The following is a 25,060-nucleotide window of genomic DNA, read 5'->3' as shown; positions in this document are numbered from 1 at the left end:
GACAAACGACAAGCGAATACGGTGGCTCATAAACTTGCTAGAGCGACCTATTCTTATGCTAGTCCTTGTGTTTCTTACAATGCTCCTGTTTTTATTTATGATGTCTTATTCCAAGATTGTAATGACTCTATTTTAATTCAATAATGATTTTCGTTGGTAAACTAAAAAAAAAAAAGAAAACTTAAAATATATTAAATTGTCATTTGTTGTCAAAATTTGGAGGGCAAAACTGTACTTTTCTTGAACTTGCGAACAAACAGAGACAAACGCAAACTACTCCTCAACTCAACTTGATTCCTTGCTGCAGCTAAATTTTCTCAGCTGTCTCTCTCTTTTTCGCTTCAATCACAGCAATGGTAAATACCGTACTCCTTCTTCTTCTTCTTTCACTTTTCTCCATCCCGGATTTTGCCGCTGTTCAAAGTAAGTTTCTTTGGTTCTTTTCTTATTGCTTTTTAAAAAAACAGTAATCTTGCTTCAGTTTTATCAATGCATGCCCAACTATATAATGATTCAAAAGGTGAAATTCGGCATGTTGTCTTTATCTTGGGTCTCTCTGTACTCGTTTGATGACTGGGGGAGTCGAATCCTTCTTTCTTGTTTTTTTTAGTGGCTCGCTTTCAATTTTCGAGAACGCATTGATAATGGGCTGATTTGATTGTTTCTACATTAGCTATAAACTAAGCAACGAAGTGGGTGGTAGTTGGTGTTTAGCTCAAATATGGTCTCTCTTTCGATTCATTTAAAATTTTTGGATTTAGATCTGTGGATAGATCGCTAGTAGACTGCTTGATTCTCTATGCTACTGCGAATGAGGATCTTGTTTTTCTCAAGGCTTCTGGGTTACTTCTATCACGGGCTGGGATCTCAAAACTTGGCCATTGAAAAATTTCAAGCTTCTTTGCTTCGCAAACTGCAAATCGTGAGGTTACCATGGGGGCCCGGACCTTTGATCTGTTTTTTTAGTAGATGATCTCCAAACTGCAGTATTTCTAGTCTCTAGAAAATAAGTGATTTATTAAACTGTTAAAAGTCTGCATCTGTAAAGTTTGAGGAACAAAAAATTTGGAAATTAGGAATGTCTCCAGTTTATCTAATTTCTATCTATTCTGATAGTTTCCAGAGTCATAGAGCAGGATTCATGATGATTTTCCTATTGAAACGCAGATAAAGTTACGGATAATCCTGCTGATGAGTTGGTGGCTGCAATCAACAACAATAGAACAGCTAGCAAATCGTCATCCTTATATAGCAACCCCGGCCTGGCCTGTATTGCCCTCCAATACATAAAAGCATATAGTGGTGACTGTAGTTCTGTGGGTGGGCCAAATGCCAAGAAACCATCTGACTCTAAGTTTGCTGAAACGTTTGCTCCCAACTGTGGTGTCGAAGCCTCGACTCTCACCCCAATTACTGGTCGTCTACTCGGATGCCAGTCGGAATATGTAGGTCCTGTACAAGCATTTTCGGGAATTCTGATGAATAACGATAAGAGCACAGGAATACTTCAAAGCAAGAATCACTCAGAAGTTGGTGCTGCCGTTAGCAGCTCGGATGGCGGTTCTCCTTACTTCTGGTGTGTGCTGTTTAGCAATGGAAACTCAAACCAAAGCTTTGTTTTCGAGGGAGGTGTGCCCAAGATTAGCAGGCCTGGATGCTTCAGCGGTGCCAACGATGTTTGTAGTAGTGGTAATGCTTTGGATAGAGGAGAATTTCATGTTTTGCAGGTTGTGGTTGCAGGTATGGTCGCATTAGGTTATGGATTCATATTTTGATTCTTTTTTTATGGGTAAGATTGTATTTTGGCTTGCAAATATCCTCGGGCTTCTTATTTATCATCTTTTCCTGAGTTGGGAATAAATTTGTGATACGATGATTGAAAATATGCACACATATGGTTCTCGTTTGTTGGCTGCGTGGAAGTATTGTTGTTTAGCTGAAGATAGTTGCGAAAAAACTACGGAAGAACGGGATAGTGTTCTTGTTCTAAATTCCGAGGCGAATAAGAGGAAAACCATGAACTCAATGTATCTTGGATGATTATGTTTTCCGAGATTGGCCAAGATACGATTTAATGAATAAAGTTGGTTAATAAATGACTTTTGAAATGGAATTTATATGAAAAAAACAAGCATGGTAAATATTTATAAAACATTTTGCGGTATCACGTAGTTGAAGAAACAAATCAAACTATTGACTTGTGAGAAGTAACAAAAAATTGCAAGCAATTCTTTAGTGAAGATGCCACCTAACATATCTGAAACGTCGATTCGAAAGTTGTGATGTTTGGGGCTGAGGAGGCGGGGAGTGATCGCCGGTGCCAAGAGGTTGTACGGACAAAAAGCGGGTTTTTGTAGGCTTCTAGGCGGGTGGAGACATGAATGAACCGATCATGCCGGAATGAGAAGGATTTTGAGATTGTGTAGGTATGGGACTACATAATTGAGGAGAGCTTAAAATATTTCATATGTACTACTCATATAAAGAAGGTGCATCTTTTTTTCAGGAGCTCATCACATAAACTATTTCAATTTAGTATACAAAAATAAATAAAAAGATCAAAATATTAAATGCTTCTTCTTTCTTTCTTTTCTTTTTTTTTTTCTAGTTAAATGGTATTTAAATTTAATCTATTGTTGTTTCCGGCAAAGCTATTGGCTGTGTACTGGTGATCCACCCAGGCCACCTTCCATAACCGGAAGTTGTACTTGTACAGTCAAGGTTTCTCTTTTTGGCGGAATTTGTATGCTTTGGCTTTGTACGCTCCGACTGGAGCACAAGTCTTCGTCAATGAATTCAGATTCCCCAGTGCATACGCCTGCCCATTTCTTTATTCATATTCATATTAGCAGCCGCAACATCTTCGCTCTCACTTTACATAAATACCCTCACGAAACCCAACCTCTATCAAATTATATACTTACATTTCGAATCCTCTTTATCATCTCCACTGCTCTTTCATGACCCTCCTAATTTATTTATCATTCTTTTTTTTTTCCCTGAGTTTGAGTGCGATATTTTTTTAACGCATGCTTTCTTTGTTTTTCCTGCAAAGCCTTGAATTTTTTATTTTTGGGTTTGATTGAGCTTCTGATGAGGTTTTCTCTTGAGGTGAGGAGCCCTGGTATTCTTTATAGGTTCCTTCCGCTCGTTCTTTGGTTTTATGGCCAAGCCATGAAGTTTTTGAATCTCTGATGTGTTTTTCTTGGTGAAGTGCTCTGCTAATCTTAATGGATTATCTTCTTTTAAAAGGAAAGCACTGTGTTTTTATGGGTGTTTTGTTTTAACTTTCACTCCTAATTGTACTGGGAAGGGTAAAGGTTATCTTGAAGTGGGGCCGGAATGAAAAGGGTGAACGAAAATGTTAAGGGATTTAACGAGAGCGTGGGGTTCAAGAAAGGTAGATTCTTCACTGGGATTGATGATAGTGATGGAGTGTCAGAGAGAACCCAAGGTGGGCAAGAGATGCTATTTAGTGATAATAATAATAATGGAATAGTAGATGACGCAGAAACATATAGAACTGGGTTTTTTTTGGAAGATGAAGCTGCTGGAGACTTTGGTCGTGTGATTTTTGGTGGCCTGACGCTGGCAAATGATTGTGATTTTGATATAAACTTTGATCTGCTTTTTGGGAATAAGGAACAGCAGAACTCTCTGGGTTTTGACCTCAATGTTCCCGTTTTTGAATCATCGGTTGGTGTTACAGAAACAGGCGTTCAAGAATTTACTCAAGAAAGGCCCTTGATGAAAGAAAATAGAGTGGAAATTATTGAAATTGTATCGGATGATAGCGATGATGAGGTGGAAATTGTAGGTTTTAACTATGGCTGTAAAGCAAATGGTGAACAGAAAGGTGTCGGGATGTCTTATGACAATATACAAAATTCAAACCTTGGATTGGAAATGGATTGCTTTGCTGGTGAAAGTGATTTGTTGGTAGGTTGCGAGGGGAGATATACTAGGGAGGAAAAGGGGAAGGCACATGTGGATGATTCATGGTTAGCACTCGACAGTGATCATCCGATACTTTTGGATTTGTGGCCTAAAAGTCACTTTCCTATGGACGTCATTGAGGGCAGAGAGGATTTGGAATTTATATCGTGGCAGCCAGCAGCATCCCCTGCTACACCTGTAGTGGCTGCAGACTTAGAGGTAAGACAAGAAGAACAAGTATTAAGACCCAGAGTAACATCGAATGGTGCGGTCCTGAGAGAAACTGCTAGACGATTTGCGCGCGTAAACTACGTTGTCGAAAATGGTGGAGATGAATCTGCTAGTCAGGAACCGATGCCACCCTCTTTAAAAGCTAATGAATTATTAGGAAAGATGTCTGGCCCTTTTGCTGAAGCTCTAAAGTTGGTTAGACAAAAAACTTCAAAGAAAGAAGCACAGGGTTTAATTGACTGGAAACCATCTGAAGAAAATCGGGGCCATAGCATTACCATGGCCGTTGTTCCTTCGCTGCTGGATCTATCTTTGAAAGGTCTTGCTCAAAATGCTGAGGGCATATTGTCACTTGAATTGGTTCCTGATCAGCTTTGTAGAAGATTGACGGACATGTTGTGTGATATGAATAGAATGAGTGTCCATGTTCTGAAGCTCCTGGTAGAAGGATATCCAACAGAGATAAGCATAAAGAACAGTTCTTGGCTGACAGAAACACAATTTCAGCAGATATTCGGGAATTGCCTGACCAAATATTTAAGGGTAACCCTTTCTTGTTTTCCATTTTTATTACTTCCGCTTTGTAAATGGTATTCTAAGGTAGTCATGTTTCGATCTTTTAGGCACAACTTTATATTTGGAATTTTGTGTGGTATATAATTGCATTCACCTCACCATATCTCTATGCATGCATGGTCCTTGGAATATTAATTTTTTGAACATTACTAATAATGTTCTATGGTAGTGTGGAAAGTGGATGTGGATTTGGCTAACTAATGGTATGGGTAGATTATTTATTATACTATTTTCTTGATCACACCACTACAACCCAAGGCGTCAAGTCTTTTTATCGATGTTCTTTGGGGTGTTACATGGTTTGTTTCAGAACTGTAGAAAGAAGGCTATTCATTTAATGTTAAAGTTATTATTTTCTTACGGCTAGTTTTTTGTGTTTAAATTCGAGAAACAAGCAATTGATGATGTAAAGTCTTTTTATCGATGTTCTTTGGGGTGTTACATGGTTTGTTTCAGCGCTGTACAAAGAAGGCTATTCATTTAATGTTAAAGTTATTATTTTCTTACGGCTAGTTTTTTGTGTTTAAATTCGAGAAACAAGCAATTGATGATGCAATATGGATGCAGATTCTAAAACTTGACCTTTGTGGTCAATGCATGATTGATGTAGCATTCAGGGATACATTTGCTCGATCATCAAACGACTTTTCTAGATTAGCTATTTTATCCCTTAGAGGTGCTTGTCGATTATCGGATAGTGGGCTTAAAGAACTACTGGTGGCTGCACCTGCTCTAAGGTCTATTAATTTGGGTCAGTGCAGCCTTTTGACCTGCGATGGCGTCAAGTTTATAGCAGATTATTTGGGATCAAAATTAAGGGAGCTCTATATAGATGATTGCCAAAAAATAGATGCAATGCAGATTCTACCCTCTTTCAAAAAGTTCAGATATTTGGAAGTTTTATCTGTTGCCAACATTCAGACTGTAACCGATCAATTTATCAGTGAAGTGATTGAAGCATGTGGTGAAAGTATTAAGGAACTCGATCTCGCAAATTGCTTGTAAGTTGATTTGAGTTGCCGGGACAGATAGACAAAATAGTATGTATTTCAAGTCAGTTTAGGTTCTGACCATTCTTTGGCTACAGGGAACTGACTGATTACTCTCTTAAAACCATTGGAAGCAGCTGTGTCGATTTATGCTCATTGAACATATCAAATCTGCATAACTTGACAGATATAGGAGTTGAATATCTTGCCAATGGATGTAGATCAATTCAAAGGCTCAAACTTTACCGCAATGGTTTCAGGTTTCTGTTGATGCTCTCCATTTCTTGCTCGCTTCACGCTAGATTTTCGCATCCTCGTGACCGATGCATGCAATGCAAATGCATAATGAATATTTGATTGAATTTAGTGAGTTTGATTCTTTCGGCTATTTGATGATGTAATATATGGATTGCTCCCATTATGACAATGCGTACATGATCATATCAACATTCAGCTAAGCAACTGTACTGACAATCATTAATGACTTGAAATACCAGAAGCCACATGAAAATTCACTTGCTGCTGCTATTACTTTCTAAATCGTGGATACTTGTGAGTACTGAGTAGCTTTTCTCTCATCTTTCTGGAAGAGTAATCCACTATTCGTATTTCTGACATGCCAGTGATGAAGCCATGGCGGCGTTTATTCAAAGCTCTGGAGGGTTTTTGACGGAGCTTTTACTGAACAATGTGCCAAAGGTACAAGTATCATACACGTACCTTTAAAATTGTTTCATATAATTATTGCTGTATTCTTTGTGTTTTACTCCACATCTACATAAAATGTAGTCACCATGTGAGATAACTCTAACAAGCAGTTGTATCAAACACGGTCATGACAGATCCCCTGTCAATGGCCGTTCTCAACACCTTAGGAGCTCTTTTTGCTAGGCTTTTGTTCCCCTTGTTTCTTTTTTTTTCTTTGTTTTCCGTTGATACTTGAATCTGATTCTGAAGTTTATAGGTTGCATCGAACACGGCCTTGTCACTCGCGAAGTATTCAAGAAAGTTGTTGAGTTTAGACCTTTCATGGTGCCGCAGAATCACAAACGAGGCTCTAGGATTGATTGTCGATAATTGCTCATCGTTGAAGCTTCTTAAAATATTCGGTTGTAGGCAGGTGTGTTTGCCAAAGCAACGACATGTTTTGTTCTTCACAGAAATATATTTTCAGCTTGGTATTGATTTGATTTCAACAATCTTCCGTTTCTGCAGATCACCGGTGTTTTTATCAATGGACACTCCAATCCACTAGTGCGGATAATCGGATTGAATATGACTCCAATATTGGAGAACATAGAGCCCCAGGAAGTTTTTTTATGCTATTCACCTCTCCCAGTTTGCACAGCTCCTGAAGTCGACTTGTCCAATGACAGTTAGACGTTATTTCTTCTGCTGTATAGATTTTCCGACATACCCGAAGAAGAAACATTCAAAGACTTGTGAAATTCCAAGAAAGGAGATTTTCATTGATTGTTTTGGACTTTTTTTTCATTGCTCGAACTTAGTTCTTGATTCCATCTTTTTGAGTTCCTTATTTATCTCAAGTGCACAATTACAAAATGTTCAATCATACAAAATAAAAATCTTTAATTTTCTTCTTAGTACTTGTATCAGTCCTTCCTAATTTTCTTCTAAATTTCCAAGTTAGAATGAATAGAGGCTAGACTCGAAAAGAAAGTCAAGAACATCACATACACGTAAAGATCATGATATACATTACACCTAGGATAGGTTAATCGGCACATCAATCAAAATTTAAAAATTGGGGTGAAACAACTTAAATATCGCCATTGGATCTTGTTGACTTGTTAGCAGCAAATCTTCTCATCCATTTCTTCTGAGATGCCGTTGTCTGAAATGTAATGTCTGCTGAAGATACTTCTGTGGGCGGGGGCGGAAGTTCAGCAGGCAGAGCAGAAGCTGTACTTGTGAAAGCATTCAAAACAAGAAATGCTAATATAGGTGAAAGATCCAAAGTCCCTCCAAGTGGTGGAATGATTCCACGGAATATGTTCAAATATGGATCACAGATGGTGCTGAAAAAGAAAGAAATTTCAACATTTTCAGATTTGATTGATAGAGATTTATGCATTCAAAAGATATGGCGTCCATTACCTGAGAGGGCTGACAACTGCTGGTGGGGCATTAGGAAACCACGTCAAAACAAGCCGGACGACCAACAAAGTGTTGTATATGCTCAAGAAATTCAAAATACCGTTAGCAACCACGATTCCTGCAACTGAATCCCCTGGTAAAATGGCTGCAAAATTTTGATTCGACACCAAATCCAACTTCCCCTGGTTTCTGAGGGGAATCTGATATAAATGTTCAAGAAACAGCCGTGGTGAATTACATGTCAACACTCTTGGCGAGCTAGAACAGAGCATCCCAAATATCTCAAAACTTCAAGTAAATTCATATGACTGACAGTAATCAAAGTTTAATACTACTAATGTTGCCCTATTCTATGATTGATACCATAAAATCAGACTGAAATTATACAAGCACTAAGAATGAAATAGAGAACAAAAAATGTTGCCCTCTTCTATGATTGATACCATAAAATCAGACTAAAATTATACAAGCACTAAGAATGAAATAGAGAACAAATGTTGCCCTCTTCTATGATTGATACCATAAAATCAGACAGAAATTATACAAGCACTAAGAATTAAATAGAGAACAAAAAATGTTGCCCTCTTCTATGATTGATACCATAAAATCAGACTGAAATTATACAAGCACTAAGAATGAAATAGAGAACAAATGTTGCCCTCTTCTATGATTGATACCATAAAATCAGACGGAAACTATACAGGCACTGAGAATGAAATAGAGGACAAATGTTGCCCTCATCTATACAAGCACTAAGAATGAAATAGAGAACCAAAGGATTGTACAAAAAGCAAATAATTGACACATAATGAAGCTTACATAACCAAGCACATTGTTCACCAAAACAGCAAGTGAAGAAGCTTTTTATACACCCCACCCCCAATCCAACTACGAAAATCATTGTTTGAAATTTGGAGAAAGAGAATACCTGAAGAGAAGTTTGAAGATGAGAAGAAAGGGATATGATGTTGTCAAGTAGCCCATTTGGATGCAGCATCATCTGGATGCATTTGTGGACATTCGAAAAGATGGATCTTTGGACTTGCCCAACAGCATCGGAGAAAAAGTGGAATTTGGGTTTCAAAGTGGAAGATTGTCTGAAAAATGGGGCGATTTGGATGAGATTAAAAGGTGGTGATGAAAGCGGGAGTATGAGCAAGTGTGAAGCTGCCTTTTTGGAGTTCATCTTGATGGATTGGATTGGATTGGATTGGATTCGAACGAAGATGGACAACTTGTTCCATCGGATTGGATAAATGGACGAAAACATATTCGCCATTTCACCCTCGTCTTTTCAGCAAATTCCTGAATATACCCATTTCACCTTTTTCAGCAAACTTCTCAAAAAAAAAAAAAATTCTTCATGCTCGTACACACAGTACTGCATCTCTTGTATTCTTGATCAAGCTTTGCTGATTCAATAAAAATTAAATGAAAGGATCATTGTCCTCTTTCTTGTTGCTCTGATCTCTTAATATTTTTCTAAGACATTTTCTTATTTCTTATTTTATCTCATCTTAGCTTTCACTTGTTTGCATTTATTGTGTTTTTGTTCTCCAAATCCCAATGCATTGTCTTCTCGATCTGCAATGCTCAAAGCATCTTGAGTTTCCGTTTACGTTCCTATATTTAATTTACTTTGTGTTTGCCACCGACTGTCGCGCATATGAAGATTGTATTGTATTTTGCCTATCCCATCAACATAAGAAGAATTTGGGTCATTCTATGCTGCACCGGATGAATTTGTGAGATTCGCGTCAATGAATGGCCCAGATCCACTGGATGAATTTCACCCGGTGGATCATAGAAAAACTCGGAAAATTTTGTTGTTTGTGTTTATACTTGAAATGATCCACCATGATGCACATGAATATCTTATTCAATGCATTAAATATTTTCGCTTCATTAAAATGAATATTTTGGCGTGCTATATAATTATTAATCCTAGGAAGCATTTTTTGGTAAAATACCACATTCTTGATTAATAACACAATTTTAGTTCATGTTTAACTAAGAAGAAAGGAACCTTAATTTTCAGCATGCATCCATATATATGTGATCACTTATATTCAAGGCAAACCTGTTCTGGCACATACACACACCTCACCTAGCTACCTATCTATGTATCTATTGCATTTTACTTTTAAAAAATATTCCTTGGGTTATAATCAAGTTGCTTATATGTAATAATCGAACAGATCAAATGATATATGTGCTGCAGTGTTGGGTTGTGAAAGATAAACAATCTTGATTTTGATGATAACAAAAATTGTTATTGTGTTTCTAACATATTTATTCTAGTGTGGAGTTGTTAACTCAAGACAGAAGCTGAAACTCAAATTTAGTCAAACTGAATGTCTGGCGAGCTTTAGTATTTTGATGATATCTCACAGTTCAGTGATTAAAATGACTAGCCATATAGATCATTGCATAGAAAACTCAATTTGGAACATATCGTATTTCACGACAGTTGGGATAAATCGGATGTTATCTAGATCAAACTGACGTTTCAATACTGAACTAGATGAACTTAAAATATACATAAGTTAAGCTTGAGCAGTTTTGGTATTTTAGCCATGTCTTGCAGCTCAATTATTCAAATGGAACGATTCATTATGTGTTACGAATAAGGATGAGCATTTTTTGGTTAAACCGAATTAACCGATCGAACCGAATGAATTTGAAAATTCGATTTGGTTAATTCGAAAATTCGATTTTAGTATTAAGAAATTTTGGTTAAATCGGTTAATTCGGTTTGGTTTTTGATTTTTATCCTCGGTTAATTCGGTTAACCGAATTATAAATACTTAAATTTTGAATTTTTTTGTTAGGCTTTATATATAATTTATAATATTTTTAATGGGTTTACATTTAATATTGTATTTAATTTTTTATTTAATTTTTTAAAGCTTAATGTGTTTTATTATGATAAAAATATCATATTTCAATCATTAAGTTTATAAAATTTTTATTTTTTAATTATTTTTGTAAAAATTTCGATTAATTCGGTGACCGATCGAATTAACCGATTTTAATTCGGTTCGGTTAAATCGGTTTTAGCATAAATTCGGTTCTGTTCGATTGGCCTAAAAAAAATCGATTGATTCGATTTTGGTTAATTCGGTTCGGTTAACAGAATGCTCACCCCTAGTTACGAATATAAGACAATTATAGACATATCATATTTACAAGTCAAAGTCTAAATAGGAGCATAAAAAGTTGATAAACTGCATTGAAATATCTGGTTTTGCACTGGAATTCTGCATAACATAATTTCTGGCATAGATAAGTTTTTTGAACATATATTTCTCATACGAACTCGAAATCGAGTGATTCTTGATTCTATGGATATCTAATAAAAAATGATACAACTTTTGCGTTGATCATGTTGCCCAAAAATTAATAAATCAAGATCTACAATCAAGAAAACAAATTAGCTATAGAACTGAATACATTTGAACGAGTCCAGTTGAGCTCTATAGAAAATTAAATATGTTGGTTCATGTCAGAAACAATACGAAACATTCTTCAACGATCATGTTCTTGTGTCTAACGTATAAATCACTCTTGGAGGCTATCTGAAGGGGATCGGTTAACTCGTGCCCGGAAACGCAGCGGAAATATAAAATTTTTAACAAAAGAGATCCGAGCACTTGTGTAGCATTCAAAACATAAACAACCATAGGGTGTTTAGAATTTTACCTATCAATATCAAAGATTGATTTATGGCTCCAACTAACTTGATAAACAACTAGGCTCTTAAAACGGTAGATACAATCTACAAGCTTCCAAGAGCACTCCTTGCTCAAAATGAATTCAATACTTCGAGCCTCCGAATTAGGTTCACGACTAGACGATCTAGATCCGCTCTAAATATGCACTAGAATATTTAGAGAATTTTGCATTGAGATTTCTTTTCTTTCTCCCTCAAAAATGAAAAGAAAACTTGGAGAATTTCTTGGCACAAGGTTCGGCCACTTCAAGGTGTTGGAATGGAATATTTTTGTGTATGTGTGTATATTATATTATCTTGGTCAAAGCACAGAAGAGGTCATGCATGGAAAGTGCAAAACATGCATGGAAATTGTGCCACTCAACACAACCCTTCATATTCCATCATACACACACACACATATATATATATATATATATATATATATATATATATATATATATACACATTTATATATACATATATAATATATATATTTAAATGGTATTTGAACTTATTTTAATTAATTATTAAACCTAAACTCATTTAAGTTCAATCAATTAATTAAATTCAACTTGAACTCATTCAAGTACACTAGTAACAATAATTATATAACACTATTTTATTTGAGCTCTACTAGACTCAATAGTGTTTAATTATTTGTACATTAAAATGACTACTAGTGTTAAATTAATTCAACACTTGAATTAATTAACTAAGTTCAAAATAATAGTTTAGAAAATCACCATTTTCATAGACTAATTATTTTAAGTCAACTTTTAATCTTGGAACACATTCACAAATTAAAAGTTACTTATTCCATTCATTCTCCAATTTAGAAGTCAAACTTTTAATTTATTTTACTTATAAACTCCTTTATAAGTTGTTCAACACATTGAACTTATTTTAATCTCAACGGGATCTAGAAAGCTAGTACTTATGTGACCCTCAATGGTTCACTGATACAACTAGCAGTGGGTTCACATCTCCATGTGATTCGGGATCAACAAGTCTCTTACATGAGCATACCCTATATAGCTCCATTCTTATTGATCAACTCATTGATAATCAGAACGTCAGAAAACTCAAGTCTGATAGTACCCAACCAGTCATGTGAAACGTCTAGCAGCATCGCTTACATGACTCCCTAGGTATCAAATGATAGTGTCTGCAAGAACCAATAAATTATGGTTAGCGTACAATACGGTCCCTTCAACTCATATATCTCGACTGATTCGACAACCATTGGTTTATCGAGAGTTGTTATTGAATCGATAACTATGTGTCATGCCGTAGTTGCATCGAAGGTGTAATTCAAGAAACCCCTTTCTTAATTACCACCTACTCTGATAAGAGATTTCAAGCTACGTATGCATGAGATTACATAGGATATCCATACCCGTAGGTAAGCGGTGAATCCCCGACTACAATGCATTGACTCCTATATGTTTCGTTACAACACCCAACATTGCCACCTGATGACCCCAGATGAGTCGGTAAACAAGTCAAAGTGAAGCACTAGCATATAGAGTCTCCATGTTGTCTCGGGTCATAAGGACTAATGGTGTACAACCATAAACTAGGACTTCTCCACTCGATAAGTGATAACCACTTGAAAAGTCCTTTAGGGAGGGTTGTTCAGTGCACTCTACAAGGAGCATCTATTTGCATGCTTGGACATCTCCATGTCCCCTACCAATGAAACATGGTACTCACATCGCAAATACTAGTCTCAAGCTCGAGCGGCCTTTATCCTTCTTTATGGCGGCTGAATCGACTAGGAACAATTTAGAATATACAGTATTCCAAATATGAGTTTCATGATAGTCATCACATGACTATCTCATATTCTTTCTACTATTTGTATATTAAAGGGCTTTATCTATGCAGCTAGCATGTGTATATAGATAAAGATTTGCCAAATTAAATAATGTGAAATATTTTTAAAATAAAGATTGTCATACAAGAGTTCTCACAAGGACCATCATCCAACACATTGGCTCGACGGGCACCTACTCTAACAATGATTACAACATCTTGAAGATCAAACAAGAGATTTTGGATGTAGATCAAAAGTATGGGCAACCTACTTGAATAAATTAGTTAGAATGAGAGTAAGCTCAATGTGTGAGAATACATTTGAGAGATAAATATACTGTAAAGGGATTAAATCCTCACACACAATCACTTACACATATACAAGAGATATGAGCTTCAAAGATTAGTTGAGTGAGTCATCACACAAAACATTAAAGATTGTGTTTGTAGTCTTGACATTAGAGACGTTAAATATTATGCGAAATATGAGTTTGATGCCTACATTCGAGTGTGATAGGAATTCCAACTTATTAGTGGGATAAGTCCTAACTGTGGAGTGTGTTGTATTCAAGAGTTGTATAAATCAAAGTCTTCTAATATATCATTCCAAGTGAAAGAAATGGTGGTGTGTGAGTTTTTATCTCCGAACATCCATAAACAAATTCGTATATATTTATTTATCGCATTTATTTTACTATTGCTGCTATTTTTAAGAAGAATGTTGAATAATTTTATTTGTTCTTTAAATACCAAAATGTTGCATACAAAGTGTTTGATAAAATATTTCAACCAAACGTTTTTACACATTCAACTTGCATATCTTTTAAAATGATTTACAAATTATTTAATCGGTTTCTACGAAAGATTATTTCGAATGTCTTCTGTTTGGCTTAAAAACCAAACTCGATTTAATTCATCGGTGTTCAATATTTCAAGAATCGAGCTATTGTAACTCAATTATTATCCCCAAATCGATCCTAACAATAAGGATAGATTGATAAAGAATTTTTATGTGTGGTATCTCCTGAATTCTTGTTTCCTCATTATCTAGCTAGTACATGTATATCAATATATTATATAACTAAGTATATGCATGAGTATTGCAAACACGACTATCCAGGGTTTCACTTTGAGAGTGGACTTCGATTATTTATCTATATAATTTTAACTGATTACAAAAAAATGATAAAATAACTTGAAATATTTTCATGACAAGCACATACAACCTTAAAGTTCATATCGTCTTTCATTCAATTTGTTCAAGGTTTCTCAAAATTTTCATATTCCATTTTTCAACGTGTTCACCTATCCCACACATATTTATTTATTTATTTTATTTATAAAAATCATTTAACTAAATAACATCTGTTTGACCATGATTTTGAAATATAACCTTTTGTTTTTTTCCTTTCGTTTAGTTTTGTATTTCTTGTGTTTGAAGATCATTTTGTAAAAATGAAGGTCATATATAAATCAAAAAAGTTGTTTGACCAAGTTCATTTTTTAAACTATCCCTCTTTTTATACATGTTTGAATTAGGTCTATTAGTTTAAATTAGGAGATTAGAGAATCTAATCGTGACATAAAAAATATTTTTTTCTAATTTAAAATTATTGAAATCTTATTAGAAAACAACAATAAATCAATACTATAGAGATTGAATGGTTGAACCATCATTTGCATTAAAAAACAAGTTTGAGGATATTTCAAATGACGATATATTTGAAGGCTTTGTTTTAAAAATATAAAAAGTGTGCATTTTAAATAATATTGGCTGATGAGTAAGTTATCTTGAGAAATTAGGTAAACCACTAGTCATGACATATCATTGAAAACATGTAGTTTTTCAATTACATATTATGGTTTCTTTGATTATGATATTTAGTTATTATATATATATATAGAGTAATGATACCCTGCACACCCTTACCCTGCACACCTGTGGGCACCTGCCTACGTGGCGCGCCCACAACCACACAATTGTTTTTTACAAAAACTGGCTGACCAATCATGGACCGCCACGTATGCGATGTTACCCTGCACACCTAGGGTGCAGGGTATCATTTCTATATATATATATATATATATATATATATATATATATATATATATATATATTTGTTGCTTTTCAAGTTAATCCGAGAAGCTCATATTTTTTACTCGAGGTGGACGAGCCCTTTGCTTCAACCCCGCCTCAAGGGTGAGGTCACACATTGAACCACCTTAAAAAGGCGAGTCTCAGATGAACAAGTGCGTGAGTCTCATTCACGTGTTCTCCTACTTTCTCCCCTATAAATACCAGTTTGTTGACTTCATTTGAACTCATTCACCTTCATTTGAGGGGCGTCCAAACTCTCCTCTTCATTTATTTATTTTTTGACTATGACTTGAGCGTCAGAGAAGCTACGTCGGGACACCCTCCCGGTCCCTCTAACACTTTTTGCTTGATCTCAGGTTCATTTCGAATTTAAAGCTTTGAGCTTAAATTAAACTCGGTTCTTAGATTGAACCCTTCAATTTTAACGAGTATCACCATGCATGCAATGGTCTTCGTTAATTCTTCTTTCTACCAAGGCTTTTTCCCACAACAATAAACAGTACTCCTGTGGTCAATTATTGAATGGGGACAGAGAGAATGACGGGGATCAATGGCCATACCCGCATTAGTTAATTAATTGGTAAAAAAAAAAAACGAAACAAATTAATTAATTAAAAGAGTTGAGCTTAATCTGGATTGGCCGGGAAAGAATCTAATTACTAGCAATAAATCCTTAAGAACGTTCAATAAATGGGGCACGTGATGAGAACATTTGTTGTTGGAACCATTTTCATGAAAATACCATTTGCATGTGAACCCTTGGCCCTACCCCCTAACTCATTATTAACATTCCTTTTTTTTTTTTTGAGTTAATCTACTTTATTTCTTCTTCTTCTTTCTGCTGCTGCTCTTGTTTTTCTTCATTTCTTTATTTTTCTTAAAAAAAAATCAAACTTTTCTAATAGGAATTGTTTTGCTTTTTGAAAATTAATAGGAATTGTTTGAACAAGTAAATACTATATAATACATTGTTTGCTAGCCTTCAAATTGGAAGCCAAGATAATTGATTTGTGATGTAATTAAACTTCGAACACGTGGTGGGCCCTTAAGGACGGGAGAAAATATAGGCCCACGGGCTTGACATAGGCCCAACTCCACTGTCCATTTACAACAATAATTTCTTTTTTTATTTTTTTATTTTTTTGGTGGGGGTTATGCTACGTGTGAGTGCGTAATGTCATTTCATCTAAAGTATTTTTTTGTTTTGCTTTTGTTTAACATCTTATTTAATAAGAATGGAACTCGTGTGGATTATATTTTATTAATTAAACGTAGTTGTTTATTTAGAGGTAAAAGTTTGAAATAATAATATCTTGGAAATGCCACGTGGTAATTAATAGAGGCATTCTTGGAACAAGGGAACATGGGCTGAAATTGACATTTCATAAATGATGTCATTCATGTCTTTGTACACACACTCGCACCAACTTTTAGCATGAAAAATCTCCAACTAATAATAATCCGATAGGATGATTAATTAAGGTTAGAGAGAAAAAGAGAGATTTAATGCCATTGTGGAGTTTAAATCCAATGCCTTAGTTATATGCAATTTGTAAGGATATTATCTTGACATACCTCCAACAATTGACATTTATCAATATATGTAAGGTCTATTATTTTTAGTGGACTTCACATGAATTGAATGATTGATCATCTTTAGATCTATCATTAAGACAGTATCCTTATAGATAGCATGAAATATTCTCACAATATAAATTTGTAAATTGATTTTACAAAAAAAAAAAATTGATTTAATGTTTGTTATAAATAAATATGTCGTCGAAAAAAAATAAAAACCATAAACCCTGATGAGTTATTGAATTAATAATATAAAACAAATATATACCCGACAGAACTTTGGTAGTATATGTTGAAGGATGAGATCAAATCAAGCAAAACATCAAGATTTGATTGACAGTTAATATTAAACATTCCTTTTAATCCCGTGTTATAAAATATATATTATATATTGGATGGTGACGTTAACGCCGTTAAAATTTCCGTTTAGTCTGATAAGTAGTCAGGAGGAGATACGGGCCCCCCCTCAATTAAATAATTCAGTGTCAGTAGTGAATAGACGAGTGGACTTCCCGAGGTATCAAAAAGTTGACGGAAGGGTTAAAAAAGACATTTGGGGGTTAAACTGGAAAACACTGTTTTTTTTTTTGTGGGGCCTATTCTGATATTTAAGGACAATCTGCTCAACCCCATCCCTTAATGGCCACATATGTATTTTAAAATGAGAGTGTGCAAAGGTCATTGCTTTAATCGAGTGTCGATTTTATTTTTATTTTTATTTTTTGATTTTAAATTAAATTGTTGAATGATAAATAATATCTTAATTGCACGTTTGTTTTACTTGATTGGTTAATCATTCAATATGTCAATGATTGCCATGTTTGTTCGTATTTATAATATGCTGATAGGAAAAAATTATTATTGGTTAAATATGTTGATTTTGATAAACATAGAATAGAGAATCCAAGACTCCAATTTGGAATCAAGTGTGGGATTAACCAACAAAATCAGGTAGGTGAAACGGTATATATGAGACGCATATACATACATACATAAATACACATATAATGATGAGATATCGAAATCTAATCCTCTATCATCGTACAATATACCCTACTCCCTACTCTGTTGAATCAATGAATTTGATCCAAATGGACTTTTTGCTTGTTACATTAGATATTATCAAGTTTAAATTATATTATTTATTAATTATAAGTATCCGACCAAAATTTTTCCAGAGTCATGGCACACATTACTCATATTGGATTTTACTAGGTATCCATCCATTCGGTAATAAAAGAAAATTCAGACGCAAATCCCGCATCTGGGTTGCAACAACAAACCTGGAAAAGATAGATTAAAGAGAAATACAATAAATTTTTATCCAAAGTGAATGTATTTTTCCCCTTTCAGAATCCACCCACTTAACCAAATGCATTCAGAATAAATTTTTATACTGCGTGGATTCCTACCTATTATGTGCATGATATGAACTTTACATAGGAATGGAAGGCTTGGTTTAATGAGAAGAAAAACAAGTGTTATATTGTCCACTAAAGAAAGGATTGCCTTCTTTAGTCCTTTGCTCTCTGTTTATAGACAGCGACCGGTTATGGGGGATGAATTGAAGACTCAGACAACTCCAATAAAAAGGAGAAAAAAGTTGAGGGCCCTCTGTATTTACTCACTCGTAAAATTATTATGTGGTGAAGGCTAGGGAAACTAAAAAAAGATTCAATCTTGATTACATTTTAGAGATAGTTATTTGTATTTAGAGTTGGAGGAGAGCATTGAGAGAGAAAGCTGTCAAATTGAGAGCTGTAAATGTTGTATTGATGTAGCAGGGGCAGGGCAGGTCTACTATCAGAGGCTTGGCAGATGGTCTTTTAACGTTTTCTTCTTTAAATTAAATAATTCTCCATTCTCTTTCCTCCATTTTACAATACTCGTACTGTTCTCTTCTCTTCTCTTCTCTCTCACACAAGGGCCTTGTGGCAGAGAACGATGTGATTGAACATTGCATCAAGCCATTGCTACTGCTCTTTCTTTCCTTTGTCACATTTTTCAACTGGTACTAGGACTCAATTATATTTCTCTCCTTCCCACCTCTTTCACACTTTAAACTCTCCGCATCCCATCCATTTTCGTTTTCTACTCCTCCGGTCAGCTGAACTTTAATAAAATAATCATTCATGGTAGTAGTGATTATTATGGCTAATTTGTGCAAACAATTCCTTCTCGTTGGATTTCTGGTGATGTGCTTCAGCTTCGCTCTTGTGGACTGCGATGATGGTAAGAGTAGTTTGCGTTTGGCCTTTTTCTATTCTTGGTTTATTGTGGCATTTGAAAGTGGAGTGGAGTGGAGTGGAGTTTCGCAACTCAACTAATTCTTGACTTTTGTGCAGTTTTCACCCGGTTTGTTTTTTAATATTTGGTTCCGGGACGTACCATAATCGCGTCGTTCTCTCTACCTTTTTCTTTTTTCTTTTTTTTTTTTTAAAATAATAAGTTTCGTTCAAGTTGTCAATTTCAAGCTGTTCCTTGAGTTAGAACATATAAATTCAAAGCTTCATCGAAGTATGCACTTTTTTTTTTTTTTTGAAAAAATAAAATAAAATTATGAACTTCTCTGGAACAGGGGCTACTTTGCTGGAGGTGAAGAAGTCATTTAGAGACGTGGACAATGTGCTTTATGACTGGATAGATTCTCCATCTTCGGATTACTGTGTGTGGAGAGGGATTACGTGTGATAATGTCACCTTCAATGTGGTTGCACTGTAAGTTTTTCTATTCTTTTTCCTTTTTCACCATCTCCCTTATTTTAGTATCTCGGGGATCTGTCCTCTGATTCATTTTTCGCCCGAGCGAAGTAATTTGTGGCAGTGATTTTGGTTTTCTTCGATTTGTCCTTTATTCCAATTTGTGTTCATATTTCCATTCGCAGTAATCTCTCCGGTTTAAACCTCGACGGGGAAATTTCGCCTGCCATAGGGCAGCTTAGAAGCTTGCTCTCCATGTAATTGACATTGTTTCTTACGTTTTCCTCTCATAATGAACTTTCCTTGAAAATTGCAATGTAATCAAATATTGTTTTGCTGTTGCATGTATTTTAAATCAGCGATTTAAGAGCGAATATGATTTCTGGACAAATCCCAGACGAGATTGGGGACTGTTCAGCTCTGAGAAGCTTGTAAGTTTGTATTGTATTATTTCCTGTCAAGGATTATGACTGTCTTATAGGCGACATATACGGGAAAATGTTTTGGGATTTATTTATTTGTGCGATAATATATGGGCTAATTCCCATCCTCTCCAGAGACTTGTCATTTAATGAGCTCTATGGAGATATTCCCTTCTCAATTTCGAAGCTAAAGCAACTTGAGAACTTGTAAGTTAATCTGGAAATGCAGTTTACTACCTTCATTTAGGTTCTTTCCCCTCGTGTTCTGTAGAAAGTTTTGCAAAACTTCTGTTGTATTTTTTGGAGTCATTCTTTGTTTAACTATGCTTGACAGGATTTTGAAGAATAATCAGTTGATTGGTCCGATACCTTCAACATTGTCTCAGATTCCGAACTTGAAAATTTTGTGAGTGTGACCATTATGTACAATTTGTTTTGATATCCTCGTTGATGATTAGGGTTTTGAGAGCTCAAGTTCTTTCAAATGGATAGGGACTTGGCTCAGAATAAGCTGAGTGGGGAAATACCAAGACTTATATATTGGAATGAAGTTCTGCAGTATCTGTGAGTTGGATTTATTTTCATGAAACTAGCCAGTCGTTGAATAACATGTTATTCTTATATGAATTCTTACTTTTGTCAAAGGGGTTTTCGGGGAAATAACTTGCAAGGTACACTGTCCCCCGATATGTGTCAGCTAACCGGTTTGTGGTACTTGTAAGTTTCCAAATCATCGCCATTGTCTCTTGAAGTTTCAAATTTACGTTTTTGGATCATTGGCAAACTAAGACTCAGTCATCTGGTATATGCAGTGACGTGAGAAATAACAGCTTGAGTGGAACAATTCCTGATAGCATAGGCAACTGCACCGCCTTCCAAGTTCTGTCAGTACCAAAACTTGCTCATAAATTGAATCAAGAAGTGTGTGATACAATTGTCTGAAGCATTAAAAATTTGTTGTTAACAATAGGGATCTGTCGTATAATAATTTTTCGGGTGAGATTCCTTTCAACATTGGATTCCTCCAAGTTGCTACCTTGTAAGTTCCCTTCCGTTCTCTTCGTATTTAGCTGTATATGCATAACTGTGATACAAATTGAATTCTGTTGCATACTAGGTCTTTGCAAGGTAATCGGTTTTCTGGGCAAATTCCATCAGTCATAGGCTTGATGCAAGCACTTGCTGTGTTGTAAGTGGTTTTTCCTGTTACTTGGTAACCTCGAGTTTACGAAAATAAGTTTCTTACATTTAGTTTTTATTTTAATCATGTCTATGTTCTTTGCGTTCAATTCATTCCAGAGATCTAAGTTGCAATTTGTTGAGTGGAACAATCCCGCCAATTTTAGGAAATTTAACTTACACTGAGAAACTGTAAGTAACACAACTTTTTTCTCCCCGATTCTTTTAGTAAAAAGTGAAAGCAAGATGTATCATTCTCAGTTTCCATTTTCCCTTGCAGATATCTTCACGGAAACAAGCTAACTGGGTCCATTCCTGCCGAGCTTGGAAATATGACAAAACTTCACTATCTGTATGGAAATCTTAGAGCCGCTTCAACTAACATCTGAATATTCAATTTCAAAATTTATTATCTAGCGTTATCCACTGTCTTTTTCTTTATATCAGGGAATTGAATGACAATTTGCTCACGGGGGGCATCCCGCCAGAACTTGGGAAGCTCACTGATTTATTTGACTTGTAATCGTTTCCTTCACGACATCTTTCTCATGCTGCTCTTTACAGAACTGCAAAGTCATGTTGCTTTACCTGTTGCAGAAATGTAGCCAACAACCTCCTAGAGGGGTCGATACCAGATAATCTTAGCTCTTGTACAAATCTGAATAGCCTGTGAGCTTTTATTGCTGTCCTGTATTTTTTTCTTTCTCAGTTCGATTTCTTTCTGGGCTATCATTCACTTTATGATTTGATGACAGCAATGTGCATGGAAACAAGTTGAGTGGAACCATTCCTCCAGAACTTCAAAAGCTTGAAAGCATGACCTATTTGTGAGCTCCTCCCCTTTGATTACCAAGAAATTTGCCTTTCCTGATCCGAGTCTGCTTTCTATTCTCCCGTTCTCAGGCCTTTAGCTAAGTGTTCATTCTGTCAAATCCATTTCCGCAGGAATCTATCCTCAAATAATCTCAAGGGTCCAATTCCAGTTGAGTTGTCACGCATAGGGAATTTAGACACTCTGTAAGTGATAGGTTGTTATATTGAATAGCAGTATCACACCATATTGTTACACATGAATAATACACTTTTCACCCGTTGAAACAGAGACCTTTCGAATAACATGATCAGTGGTTATATGCCTTCTTCTCTAGGTGACTTGGAACATCTCTTGAAACTGTGAGTTATCGAATGTGCAGATTTTGTTTCGTAATGTTTTTTGTCTCATCTTATTTTCATTAGCCATTTGACAGGAATTTAAGCTATAATGGTTTGACTGGAGCCATTCCTGCTGAGTTTGGGAACCTGAGAAGTGTGATGGAGATGTATGGAGACTAACTTCATGATCTGGACCCTTGGTTTATTTTTTCTTTCTCGATGAATTTGCATGACATAGAATTGTGTTCAATTTCTTGCAGAGATCTTTCAAGTAACCATCTCTCAAGTTCGATACCCCAAGAACTTGGGCAGCTTCAAAACTTGTTTTTGCTGTAAGAACTATACACACATGTACATACACATGAAGCGAGATGCTTTTTCTCTTGATGATAATGTAGTATTTGTTACGCAGGAAGCTTGAGAGCAACAACATATCAGGGGATATAATGTCGCTGGCTAACTGTCTCAGCCTTACTGTGCTGTAGGTTCGCCTTCAAACTATTTTTCTCTCATTGTCGATGTCTAATCCTGTTGAGTCTATGCAGGAATGTATCATACAATCACCTTGCTGGATATATACCAACAGGCAATAATTTCTCAAGATTTTCACCCGACAGGTGTGCTTCCCCTCTGATTCTCTATTTGAATACACGGACGAAGTTGAAGTTTACATCAGTCTAATTTATTTGTACCAAGTCTCCTTTTTTTATTTTGGCCTAATGTGAAATGTATCTTTCTTTCCCTCCTAGCTTCCTAGGAAATCCAGGTCTATGTGGTTACTGGCTTAGTTCTGCTTGCCACACACCTCGTCCCACTGAGCGAGGTCCGTATGGAAATAGTGTGCTTTATTTAAATAAAGTTGCACGGCTAATTTACTTTCGTCTGGTGACCGTATTTTCCTGTGTTAATATTTCCAGTCACATTATCTAAAGCTGCTATACTTGGAATCTCTCTGGGTGCTTTGGTTATCCTTCTTATGATTTTAGTTGCGGCTTGCCGACCACACAATCCAAAACCGTTTTTGGATGGGCCTTTTGACAAACCAGGTGCAGTGAGCTAGTGTTGTTATTTTTCCAAAGGGTTCTTCTCATTTTTTTCATGTTTTCGAATGACAGTGAGCTACTCGACTCCAAAGCTTGTAATCCTCCACATGAACATGGCTCTTCATGTATATGAGGATATCATGAGGATGACAGAGAACTTGAACGAGAAATTTATAATCGGGTATGGAGCATCGAGCACTGTGTATAAATGTGTTCTCAAGAACTGCAAGCCTGTGGCCATCAAGAAACTCTATTCTCACCCTCATTGCTTGAAAGAATTTGAGACCGAGCTCGAGACTGTTGGGAGCATCAAACATCGTAACCTAGTCGGTCTCCAAGGATATTCCCTTTCTCCATTGGGAAATCTTCTGTTTTACGATTACATGGAAAATGGGAGTCTCTGGGACCTTCTCCATGGTGAGTACCATTTTGTTTAGTGTCTAGTGATTGTATTTATTATATTGTCATATGAAATTCCGAACTCCAGGAAATACGAGGAAGAAAAAGCTTGACTGGGACACACGTCTTCGTATAGCCATGGGGGCTGCACAAGGGCTAGCTTATCTGCACCACGATTGTAGCCCCCGAATAATCCATCGAGACGTTAAGTCATCCAACATTTTATTGGACAAGGATTACGAGGCCCATCTCACGGACTTTGGCATAGCCAAGAGCTTGTGCACGTTTAAAACCCACACTTCTACTTACATAATGGGAACCATTGGTTACATTGACCCGGAATATGCCCGTACATCCCGGCTCACTGAGAAATCCGATGTATACAGCTATGGAATCGTGCTGCTGGAGCTTCTCACAGGGAGGAAAGCTGTGGATAATGAATCCAATCTTCATTACCTGGTAGGTTTTTTTTTTTGATTTGATAGCATCATTTCAACGGAATCAAAGAGTGATGGATGAGAGTTTTTGATTACTTTTCTGTTGCAGATTTTATCAAAAGCAGCCAACAATGCGGTTATGGATACGGTTGATCCAGAAATACTAGAAACCTGCAAGGATCTGGGAGAAGTTAAGAAAGTATTTCAACTAGCTCTTTTGTGCAGCAAGAGACAGCCATCAGACCGACCGACGATGCACGAGGTTGTTCGAGTACTAGGTACCATGGTGCCTACCCCGGAAGCTAAATTAATTCCCTCTGACTCGACCAAAGTCCACCAGTGTTACAAGGACGAGTATGCAAATCTGAAAACGCCGACTCCCCACTTGCTGAATTACTCGTCCATGAGCACCTCAGACGCTCAACTCTTTCTCAAATTTGGAGAAGTAATCTCTCAGAATAGTGTCTGAATTAGACTATTATTATTGAGTAAAACAATTTGTATAAAAAAAGAAGGCAGATAAATAGTAGTTGCAGTAATAGAGGTGCGTGCCCTTTTTTCCATGAGATTGAGAATTAAAAGCATTGCAAATTGGACCAAATGCATTGTGTTGATATGTACAAATGGGCCTTGCTAACTTAAGATTTGGCTTCTTCTACATGCGTGACCTTTT

The 25,060-nt window shown here is 36.0% G+C and overlaps 4 protein-coding genes across 7 annotated transcripts; 3 read left to right on the top strand and 1 right to left on the bottom strand.

Moving 5' to 3' along the window:
* Nucleotides 1–270: 270 nt before the first annotated feature.
* Nucleotides 271–2,016, top strand: LOC140871023 (uncharacterized). The gene is made up of 2 exons (XM_073273475.1): nt 271–423; nt 1,168–2,016. The coding sequence occupies exons 1-2, from the start codon at nt 354–356 to the stop codon at nt 1,773–1,775; spliced, it is 678 nt and encodes a 225-aa protein (XP_073129576.1). The 5' UTR covers nt 271–353; the 3' UTR covers nt 1,776–2,016.
* A 633-nt stretch (nt 2,017–2,649) lies between these two features.
* On the top strand, nt 2,650–7,271 carry LOC140870937 (uncharacterized). 4 transcript variants are annotated; one of them, XM_073273356.1, is made up of 6 exons: nt 2,650–4,710; nt 5,311–5,744; nt 5,831–5,992; nt 6,356–6,431; nt 6,730–6,852; nt 6,948–7,271. In XM_073273356.1, the coding sequence occupies exons 1-6, from the start codon at nt 3,343–3,345 to the stop codon at nt 7,110–7,112; spliced, it is 2,328 nt and encodes a 775-aa protein (XP_073129457.1). In that variant the 5' UTR covers nt 2,650–3,342; the 3' UTR covers nt 7,113–7,271. The 4 variants fall into 4 exon arrangements, 2 of the variants coding, with proteins under 2 accessions (XP_073129457.1, XP_073129456.1); XM_073273355.1 differs by having other exon boundaries at nt 2,651–4,710; nt 6,697–6,852; XR_012147577.1 differs by lacking the exon at nt 6,356–6,431 and having other exon boundaries at nt 6,697–6,852; nt 6,948–7,172.
* Nucleotides 7,272–7,401: 130 nt separating this feature from the next.
* Nucleotides 7,402–9,060, bottom strand: LOC140870938 (ylmG homolog protein 2, chloroplastic). Its single transcript, XM_073273357.1, has 3 exons — nt 8,779–9,060; nt 7,851–8,050; nt 7,402–7,771 (listed from the first exon to the last, which is right to left on the bottom strand). Exons 1-3 carry the CDS (start codon nt 9,034–9,036, stop codon nt 7,513–7,515), a joined length of 717 nt encoding a protein of 238 aa, XP_073129458.1. The 5' UTR covers nt 9,037–9,060; the 3' UTR covers nt 7,402–7,512.
* Nucleotides 9,061–18,685: 9,625 nt separating this feature from the next.
* On the top strand, nt 18,686–25,045 carry LOC140871014 (LRR receptor-like serine/threonine-protein kinase ERECTA). The gene is made up of 27 exons (XM_073273461.1): nt 18,686–19,288; nt 19,635–19,773; nt 19,941–20,012; nt 20,115–20,186; nt 20,313–20,384; nt 20,512–20,583; nt 20,670–20,741; nt 20,823–20,894; nt 20,990–21,061; nt 21,148–21,216; nt 21,295–21,366; nt 21,477–21,548; nt 21,637–21,708; nt 21,804–21,875; nt 21,954–22,025; nt 22,112–22,183; nt 22,302–22,373; nt 22,458–22,529; nt 22,604–22,675; nt 22,769–22,840; nt 22,921–22,989; nt 23,054–23,125; nt 23,258–23,331; nt 23,426–23,554; nt 23,624–23,968; nt 24,039–24,409; nt 24,497–25,045. Exons 1-27 carry the CDS (start codon nt 19,189–19,191, stop codon nt 24,854–24,856), a joined length of 2,952 nt encoding a protein of 983 aa, XP_073129562.1. The 5' UTR covers nt 18,686–19,188; the 3' UTR covers nt 24,857–25,045.
* Nucleotides 25,046–25,060: the final 15 nt, after the last annotated feature.

This window comes from Henckelia pumila, unplaced genomic scaffold, assembly GCF_033568475.1.
Source record: "Henckelia pumila isolate YLH828 unplaced genomic scaffold, ASM3356847v2 CTG_298:::fragment_3, whole genome shotgun sequence".
Taxonomy (NCBI): Eukaryota; Viridiplantae; Streptophyta; class Magnoliopsida; order Lamiales; family Gesneriaceae; genus Henckelia; species Henckelia pumila.
The sequence above is the reverse complement of the archived record's forward strand: the minus strand, read 5'-3'. Positions and strand labels throughout refer to the sequence as shown.

Excerpts from the sequence above, each read along its gene's own strand:
- LOC140871023 (XM_073273475.1), top strand. The coding sequence starts at position 354 with ATGGTAAATACCGTACTCCTTCTTCTTCTTCTTTCACTTTTCTCCATC. Across the intron at positions 424-1,167 it reads GGATTTTGCCGCTGTTCAAA|ATAAAGTTACGGATAATCCT; the intron begins GTAAGTTTCTTT and ends ATTGAAACGCAG.
- LOC140870937 (XM_073273355.1), top strand. The coding sequence starts at position 3,343 with ATGAAAAGGGTGAACGAAAATGTTAAGGGATTTAACGAGAGCGTGGGG. Across the intron at positions 4,711-5,310 it reads GCCTGACCAAATATTTAAGG|ATTCTAAAACTTGACCTTTG; the intron begins GTAACCCTTTCT and ends ATATGGATGCAG. Across the intron at positions 5,993-6,355 it reads CTTTACCGCAATGGTTTCAG|TGATGAAGCCATGGCGGCGT; the intron begins GTTTCTGTTGAT and ends CTGACATGCCAG.
- LOC140870938 (XM_073273357.1), bottom strand. The coding sequence starts at position 9,036 with ATGAACTCCAAAAAGGCAGCTTCACACTTGCTCATACTCCCGCTTTCA. Across the intron at positions 8,051-8,778 it reads ATCTTCAAACTTCTCTTCAG|ATTCCCCTCAGAAACCAGGG; the intron begins GTATTCTCTTTC and ends CATTTATATCAG. Across the intron at positions 7,772-7,850 it reads GCAGTTGTCAGCCCTCTCAG|CACCATCTGTGATCCATATT; the intron begins GTAATGGACGCC and ends TTTCTTTTTCAG.
- LOC140871014 (XM_073273461.1), top strand. The coding sequence starts at position 19,189 with ATGGTAGTAGTGATTATTATGGCTAATTTGTGCAAACAATTCCTTCTC. Across the intron at positions 21,217-21,294 it reads TTCCTCCAAGTTGCTACCTT|GTCTTTGCAAGGTAATCGGT; the intron begins GTAAGTTCCCTT and ends GTTGCATACTAG. Across the intron at positions 22,026-22,111 it reads TGTACAAATCTGAATAGCCT|CAATGTGCATGGAAACAAGT; the intron begins GTGAGCTTTTAT and ends ATTTGATGACAG.